Source organism: Frankliniella occidentalis, unplaced genomic scaffold (genome assembly GCF_000697945.3).
Source record: "Frankliniella occidentalis isolate FOCC.00 unplaced genomic scaffold, Focc_3.1 Scaffold150, whole genome shotgun sequence".
Taxonomy (NCBI): Eukaryota; Metazoa; Arthropoda; class Insecta; order Thysanoptera; family Thripidae; genus Frankliniella; species Frankliniella occidentalis.
Window position 1 is genome coordinate 245,215 of NW_026267277.1, and position 8,872 is coordinate 254,086.

An 8,872-nucleotide genomic window follows, 5' to 3' on the forward strand; every position below is an offset into this window, starting at 1 on the left:
GCTGGCCGTCGTGTAGCTGGCCGCCGTGTAGCTCGTCGTGTCGCGGGCCGCCGCCGGGCCGCAGGGGTCGAGGTCCTCGCCTGATTGCGCCGTCAGCCTTGAATAACGGATGGCGAGAGTTTTTCCGCCCGGCCAGGGGCGGGGCCGCCGCCGGGGCTGCCAAGGCTCGCCATTGTGCCTCGGCCGGGCGCGCCGCAGCCGCGGCCAAGGAACTTGTCGGGCTCTGCTGGCCGGCCCCGGGGAGTGGAACTTGCGCCGTCTGTCCGTGTGTGGGTCCGTACGTGTGTGTGGCTGCCAGGGCCGGGCGCGCAAAGAGACCCTCGGGGCGTCCCTGTCCACCACCACCACCACCATCCCTCCTCCCTGCATCCCCGCGGGATTGCCGCACACGATCTCGAGCGAGCCGCGGGACGGAGGGGAGGTTGGGATTGAGCTCGGCGGCGCGACGCGCCTCGGCCGCCTGAGCTGCTCCGGAAAAGCTAAATAAAAGTGATCTTCCTCCCCGCGGCTTTGTACTTGGGCCCCCGGTCTGTGTGTGCGCGCGCGCGCGGCCCCGCCTCGTGCGTTTGTGTTGGCGTGGCGGGGCGCGGCGGGCCCCGGGGCGCTTGCGTACGGCCGCTGCACCCCCTGCCGCCCCTGCCCCTCGTGGTGGAGAGTGGGCCCGACACGCCGCGCTACGCTACGCCACGCCACGCCACGTGCCTGCCGGCCCCTCGCCATTGTTGTTCGCGCCGAGCAGCTCTCGCCGCGCTTGCCCTTGCTGCTCTCGCTCGCCACACTTGGCGCGAATCGCACAGAGAGAGGGGGAGAGCGGAGAGCAAGGGCAAGACCATAGAGCGGAACAGAGAAAAGGGAAGGGTCGAGCGCTTGAGCGGGAGAGAGAGAGAGAGAGAGAGGTGCTGTGAGCGCACTCGCAACGCTCGCAAGTGTAGCAGCGCAAGCCGGCTGCTGCTTCTGACAGCGCCGACTCGCCGAGGTGAAGCCGCCGGCGCCACTCGTGCAGCCCTGAATGTGTGTGCGTCTCCCTCTCGGCCCACTCTTCTTCTCCCCCCCCCCGTCCCTCCTACTCTTCTTCTCCCTCTCGGCCCACTCTTCTTCTCCCTCTCCCCTCCTACTCCTCCCACCCCTTCCCTGCGACCCCCGCACAACGACCACCGGAGGAATTAGGGAGTAGTTTCTGGACGCGGCGAGCCGCAACCGCCCTCGCGAGACAGTTATTGCGACCGCTTTTTTACGACCGTGGTGACCATCAGTAGTACGGCCGTGGTATACGAGGCTCTCTCCGTGTCTCTCCTTCTCTTTCACTCTCTCCACTATACCCACCTCTCGGCTCTCCTTCTCCTCGTACTCCCCCGTTTCCTTCCATAACTTCCTATTGCACCACTGCCTCTCCTCCCCCCCCCTTTTCCCCTTCGCATCCTCTTTCTTTTCGAAACTTGGGAGAGTTCCTGGCTCTACCATTTAGAAATCCGCGCGCGTAAATTTGAATTTTTCGCGCTGCGGAATTTCAAGTAGCGGCAATGGCCGCTGCTGGCCGAGGATATATCGGGGTGGGGCCGCGCCGCCGCGCCGGGCGTCTGAAGAATGGCGGTAACTTTTTATGTTATCTCGCGCCGGGCATCGGCGAACACGTGGTCGGGCTGGGTTAGGGACCGGGGGAGAGCAGTAGTTGGGAGCCCCAGCCTTGAGACGATCTGGCGCGGAGGGGCGGATATTTAAGAGTGTGGCCGTGGTGGTGGGGGCGCGGCGCAGGCTGCTGGGGGGGGGGTCACGCGCTAATTAAGTTCGGCCGAGCGCGCTCCGTCCTTGTCGCACTCGCAGGCGGGCCTGCTGGGGCGGGAACATCCCCGGCGGCGGTGGCGGCAGAGGGTTTGGAGTGGGAGAGTTTGTGAGGGAGGAGTGTAACTGGAGGGACGAAGAAGTCATCGTCGAGGGGCTGCTGCTGTGCTGCCGCGCGAGGACGTGTGTACGTGTGTGGGTGAGGAGGTCCCCCCGGAATCGTTTTATTTTTTTGTCCTGGTCGGCTTTTGGGCCCGCCGCGGGGTCCTGCTGGTCGTCTTGGCAGCCGCGGCCCCCGCCGGCGCGTCTGCGTCTGCGGCGCCCCCCCGGTGAGTAACGCGTGACGTCACGGCGCGTGGCCGAGGTCGGGGCCCACAGGCCCGCGGCGGCGCCCCTAAAGCACAGCTGGCCGCAGAGCTGGCCGCGATGAAAAATTCAGACTCGGGGATCCCTGCGCGCCGAGATTGGATCGGATGTATGGGTCGCTGTGGACGTGATTATTTCCGGGTCTTTTTTTATTTTTCATTCCTCGTATTTTTTCTACTATTTTTATTTGTACATTGGGCAAGAGTGGGGTGCGCCCGGATGAGGTCGGGAGGGGCGGCGATGTCGACGACGGGGTTGGGTGGCGCCCTGGGGCACACTACCGGAGACCCCACTGCCCCTCTCCCGGGGGGACGTCGTCGTGGTGGGTGGAGGTTGAGGAGGAGGGGGTTGTCCCTCTTCGAGGCGAAATTAGGTGAGCCTCTCCCTACCCCACCCCAACCCTCTTTTCCCCCTCACGATGGAATGCGAGCGGCGGCGTTGGCGGCCTGGAACATTGCGCCGCCGTGCGCCCGCGAGGAACCGGGGCCTGGCGAGATTAAGAAAATCCCTCCCGCGCTATAAGGGGGATGGGGGGCATGTTTTCCACGGTGTGCGTGTAAGAGTATGTGTGTGTATGCGCAACTATTTTCCCTCGCGCTCTTTGACACCGCGTATACCGTAGCTGTGTGTGTGTGAGTGCGAGAGCTGTGCGACGAGGGGCGAGCAAATATTGCCTCCCCCTCTTCTCTCGTGTGCCGTTCGCATTTGCAGCTCCGGGGCTCTGTTCTCCATCCCCCAGCTGGTAATGAGGATGTGGGGGTGCGAATGCGGCCGTATCGCGCGCGGGGCCGGGGACGGGACGTAGCTCAAATCAGTTAAATGCTCTTGCGTTTGTTTTTCCCTCTGTTATGATGATTATTTTTGTTTAGCTCTCCTGGTGCTTGCCGCAGGAGGGTGAGGGTGGGAGGGGGTGGAGGGTTTGAATAGGATGGCGGAGCCATTTGCAGTTTTATTCGTGGCATGATAACGGAATACTTCTCTTTGGTTATTGTGGGGCTCCCCCCCCCCCTCCTCTTCTCTCTTTCTCGCCGCGCCCCGGCGTTACGCCTCATGACCAAAACACAAAAAAATAAATAAAAGCTGCACACAGGCGGGGCAGAGAGAATCTCTCTCTCTCGCCGTCTATTTCGGTGGCGTGGCGGTGCGTGGCGGTGCTGCTGCTGCTGCTGCTCGGCGATGGCGTCGGCAAGGCGTCGGTCTACGCCCGCCTGCATGGCGGCTGTCGGCGGCCAATCAGCGCCCGCGGCTCGACGGGCTGCCGGCCAATGGCGGCGCCGCTAATCAGCTTGCCGCTGCTTCTGCCGTTTCTCGGCCGGTGTAATGACGCGCGCTCATCCAAAGTGAGGCGCTGATCTCCATCTGTTGTAATGACGTTACGGAAGACGGCGAGGGGTGACGCTGGCGCCCGGCGTCGGCGTCGCGACGACCCCCACTACTGCCTGCCTGTCGCCTGTCGCACGACTTGCCTTGCGTCGCTTTTTATTTGTTTTTCCCACCCTGCCAAGACTACAAACCCAAAACCACCTAATTTAGTACACTCAAGGAAAAGTGTTATGTGGGTGTACTTGCCATAATCTAGAGTAAATACAAAGGTAGAGTTTACTTACCACAGTAAGTTTAAACTGATTCGTGTGTACTATGGCAATTATTGTACTCTAACTTTTGTGTTCTGTGGCAATATCCTCACACTTAAGTGCGTGCCTGCAAGTCAACTCAACTCTTCCTCGCGTGTACTGAGTGCACTGCTGCTGGGTTCGTAAAGTCGAGGCAGGCTCGGGCGGGCCTGAGCCGCCGGCTGTGGATAATATTGTTTTAGTGCGTGTCTCTGACCCCGCCGCCGCGGCGTGTTGTTCCAAACTACTGACAAGGCTACGCTTGGCCGTGCGCTCCAAGTTCGCTAAGTGCTTTCGTTTAGCCTGCCGCCTGCAGGAGGTGGCGGTGGTGGCGAGGGGCGCGGCAAGGCGAGCCGTCCATCGCAGCGGCGGCCGGGGATTGTAGCCGGTTGTTTGGGGGTTGCGGAAGGGGGGGGGGGGGCATTTGAATGTCTGCTGCGGCGGTGGGGGGTGGTGACGTGGCGGGGCTCAAAGTTGAGCGCCTTGTCGGCCGCGAGCGTGAGGTGAGGTGGTGTTGTGTAGGCGGGACTCTTCTTGTCTCTCTCGCTCTGCTGGCTTTCGTCGCCGCGGGGGCGCCTCGTGCCTCTTGACCCGTGCCCGCACGGCCCGCACGGCCCGCACCCCGCAACGTCACCTTTGACCTTCTTGGGATCGCCGGAGGCGCCGCGGGGGCGCGCCCGCGCGGCTCAGTTCTCCGTCGTCTTCCCCCTGTTCTTCTTCTTCTTTCTGTTACGCCTGCGCGGTCCTCGCCCCGGGGGAGCAACTCTATCGGTAACTGGATTTGAAAGCCCCGCCATCTAGGGACCATCTTTTCCCGCTGGTGTCAGCCCCCCACTCCAGCCCGGGGGTGGGGCGAGGTGAGGGTGAGGGGCTGCCGACGTGGCTCCGCGGACCGAGTTCAAACAGCGGCCCGTTAGCTTCTTTTTCTTCTTCCTCCTTCTCCTGTCGGAGTGAAGCCTGTTACGCAGCTCGGCGAGTATAAGCACTCCAATCCAAAGTCTGCAGGTAGTGGGGGAGGGTGAGATCACCCACGCTGTATACCTGCCCTCATGCATGATGCATTCAAATTTGTTTGAAAAGCGGGGCAAGGCGTTTCTTCTCTCTCTCCTACCCCTCTCCCCTCCACCTACCGGTGAGTCCTCCTCTGCTGTGCCGCTGGCTGGGCTGGGTTGCCTGCGCTGCTGCTGCCCCCGGTCCCGGTTGGTGCAGACGGTAAAAGAGCAAACTCTCTGAGGTAATTTGGACGTCGCCTACGAGTCCCGAGGTTGCGCGGCTCGGTGAGCGAACACACTTCCTGGCTCCCCTCACCACCCCCCGCCAGCTCCCCCCGCGCCTCCTGCACGTGACCCCGACTGCGCCGACTAGACTCTCCACCGGCAAGCCCTCCACCCTCCAGGCCGCTCCAGGCCCTCTAGGTGGTAGTGGCGCTTCATTTGTCTTGTTCGCTCGCGTTCTCTAGAGGGCGGCCCGCGCAGCCCGCGCGCGCTGGTGCAGTCGAGGCGGGGGGAGAGCTTGAAGGGGGTGAGATATGGCCTCGCCGGCCCTATCGCGCGAATTCATCATCTCTCGACGCTTCTTCTTGTTGCTCGCGCGCCGCCCCGGCCGAGGCCCGGGCCCATCTCTACCTACCAATCTGGCGTTCCCGTTACGCATGCAGATTGTGTGTGGCGCGCGCGTGTTGAGAATGTATGGGATGCGGCAACCCGTGACACATTTCGTATGCAATCACAATGCAATCGGACGTATTCCATCCAAACCCCGCCGTGCCTGTCGTCGACGGGAGTGAGAGGGACAGAGAGAGAGAGAGAGGGAGAGGGAGAGGAGGCGGGTGGAGTTGCGAGTGCGACAGGAGATGAGGGGCACCCTTTGGTGCTGCGGGCTGCTGCTGCGTGGCGAACCGCAAGGCTGAGCGGCACATTGCTATCCCAAGTATGTCCCTCCCCCTCTCATATACCTTCTCTCCCCCTTCCCCTCTCCTCTCTCCGTTAGCCCCAATTCTCTCGGTCCAGCGGTCCTGCGCGGAGCAGTAGACGACGTCTGCCCCGCCCGCCCTTTTGCTTCTGCGGCGAGGTATGTCGTCGGACCTGCTCCCCGCAACTCTCCTCCCCCGGCTCGCTCGGGGCTCGCTCTCAGAGCCCACGGGGGCCAGGAAATGGGGGCTCGTCGGAGAAATTGTATGATTGTGTCGAAAAGCGATGCTGATAAAAAAGAAACACTTGAGCGCGCCGTTTCCGGCCGGCTCGGCGGCCGGCAAGAAGGACTATTCGCGATCGGTCCGTCAAAGGGGCGTGAGGGGGAGGGGCTGTTCGTGAAGAAAGGGGGGAGGGGGGGTTGGTCTTTCACAGCCGCCCTGCATTTCTCTCTTTGGGCTCCTTTTCTCTCCCGGAGCAAGGGCGATAGAGAGCGGGTGGAGTTGAGGTGGGAGTCAGGCTTTTGAGGGGAAGGTGCTTGGATGGTCGTTGACTCCTCGCTACCTTTCTTCTTTTTTGTTTTTTCTTCTTTTTGGGAGTTTTTTTTTCTTGGTCAGTCTTTTCTTTTTTGCCGGAGGGGTCGGTAGTAGGGGCTGGTCTTGTGTTTTACGTGTATAGCTCCCCCGCCGGCTGCCCTCTATTGTTGCGTTCCGTGGCAGTGATTTGAGGAGTGTGTCGGCACGATACCGTTCGGCTCCCTCTGGGGGGCCACAATGTATCGACAGGTGAGCGAGATGGCCCTTCTCTCTCTCTACCTCCCCCTCTCCCTCCCCCAGGCTGCTCTTGTAATGCTCATCACAGGACCTTCTTGCCTCCCCTTCCCTCCCCCGCACAATGGCCCCTCCCCTCGGCGCACGCAAAGGGACCCTGGCTCAGCCCGGCCCGACCCGACCCGACCGCAACAGCAGTTCGATACGATATGCTGCTCCCAGGGCCGTGGGAGAAATCGTACCAAGTTTAAGTGAAAAGTTTCTGCAGTTTCCTTCCTTTTTGGGGGTTTGCGGTCCGCGCTTTCTGTATACGGTTGCGTCTTGCGGGTGGTGGGGGCAGCGCGCTACTGTTGGGGGAAGGGCGCTGTCGGGAGCTTTGGCGTTGACGAGGTGTGTCCCGCCCCACCCCACCACACCCCGCCACACCCCGCCACACCCCGCTCAGCCGCCTCTGGACTTCATTAAAAGTTGCCTCCCTCTACTCCACTAGCTGCGCGCCGCTCGTACGGACGGTATAAACTGCTTGCCAGGACGTTTTCCTGCCCCCTCCCCTCACACCTTTCCTCCCCTACCCCCTATTTCCTTTCCCTGCTTTCATTCGCGGAAAGAACCCCCTTCCCCCTCCACCTGGGGGGCGTAACTACCCCCTTTATCACTCGGGCAATAGCGCGCGTTGCGTAAGGAGAGTATCCCGAGGGGGGAAGGGGGGGTTATCGCGTGCGTGATACGGCTCTGGTGGGTGGCGGGCGGGAGCACCTGCGCGGGCCCCTGGCTGGCCTGCCCGGCCGGACAACGGCGACGACAACGACTCGTTTCTCGGAACGTTGCGCACTCGAACATGACCGCCCCCCGTGGAGCGCCCGGGAGGTAGGCCGCGCGCGAGCGGGCATGCGCGCCTCCCCGCCCGCCCTGCCTACCTCGCAGGGGCTCGAAAGGGCAGCGAATGGCGTGCGGCCCTTATTGGAGATCTCTGTGTCCGCCGAATGATTGGATTGCGTTTGCGAGTGGTGGAGTGTAGTAGTGCGGTCGAGTGGGGTGTGGTGTGTGTAATAAATATATCTGTATCGGGAGCGCCGGGCCAGCGCCTTTTTGTCTCTGTCTGGCGCGAGTAATAATGTAATACCGAGGCGACAGTCACGAGCAATAATTCAGGATTACAAGGACTTGTGGTGCGCTACGAGGGACCGAGTGAGAGAGAGAGAGAGAGAGAGAGAGAGAGAGAGAGAGAGAGAGAGAGAGAACGAGCGTGTGTGGTGGTGGTGGTGAGAAAGAATGATAGAGAGAGGAGGGACGAGCAGAAATGCAGACGCCTGCCTACGCAGCCGGGGTCTTGAGAAGGTCTTTAAGCCTCTCTCGCTATCTCTGTGTCTTATGCTCTTTTCTCTTCCTCTGCTCCACATCTCTGCGCCTCTCTCTCGTTTTACCCGTTACATGATAAGCATAAAAGGAGTGAATATGAGAGAGGGCGAAGAGGAGCGGTGGTTAGGCGGGGGAGAGGGATCGATATGATGTGCCAACCCGGGTGCGCCTGGCCGAGCCCCCCACTCCCCTTTCCACTGGAGATGCAAGATTACTCTTGCGGTGTCGCGCTTTGATCTGATTCGACTCTATGCCCCAACGATAAGCAGGAAAACCCCATCCCGCTCTGGAGTTTGGCTGGGGGTGGTTTGGGTGCTGCTTTTTTGTAGGGGGGGAGAGAGAGGATTTATACAGCAATATGCTGTAGGGAAAGCAAAAGAGGGGGGTAAGGGAAGGGAGGGGGGTCGTTTTACCCTTTTTCGGAAACGACTGTTGTTTATATTCGTTATCGCGCGTAGTGCGCCCCTTACTGTTTTTCTTTCGCTGAAGGTCTCTCTTTTCTTTCATAAATTTTGGTCATGATCCTTAACTCCTTTCTCACGTTCGACAACATTGAAGCTGCACAACGCGCCAAGGATGCACTACAAGGCGCCGACATCTATTCAGGCTGCTGCACACTCAAGATAGACTTCGCAAAGGTGAGTCCGCAATCAAAACTGCATGTTTTTTCCTCGCTTTTTTTCAGTCTGCATGTCCCCACGGAGAAAAAAAGCTGAGCAGCTATGTCTTAGCTTGACAGCAAGTAGCTATTACAATAGCTGGCTAATATGATAGAGCTACATTAAGTACAAACGACCCTCACGATTTGGATTATAGCCGTCGCAGCAAATTAGAAATGGCTGAAAAATCAAAGCTATGCATACATTTTCTTGATGCCAGATCAATATAATCCCCGTGCAAACCACCTGGTGGAGGTCTTTTCTACGAGCTCGACGAGCGCGTTGTTTGTTTTATTCTCCCCCCATGTGTCAGGGGTTGTTAGAGATTCGCTTCATTTCTACCCGTTGCTCTCTCTGGCGCCCCCGGCGGCGGCCGCTGTTTTAGTGCAGCTCGCCCGCTGCACACGAGGTGTTTA

The 8,872-nt window shown here is 60.4% G+C and overlaps 1 protein-coding gene across 1 annotated transcript in view; it reads left to right on the forward strand.

The window, feature by feature from the left end:
* LOC113204302 (heterogeneous nuclear ribonucleoprotein L) overlaps positions 1-8,872 on the forward strand; it is a gene marked incomplete in the record, with an annotated part of 90,668 nt that overhangs the window by 18,078 nt on the left and 63,718 nt on the right. The window contains 1 exon segment of the mRNA XM_026419439.2: positions 8,339-8,435. Within this exon segment, the coding sequence (XP_026275224.2) occupies positions 8,339-8,435 (97 nt within the window).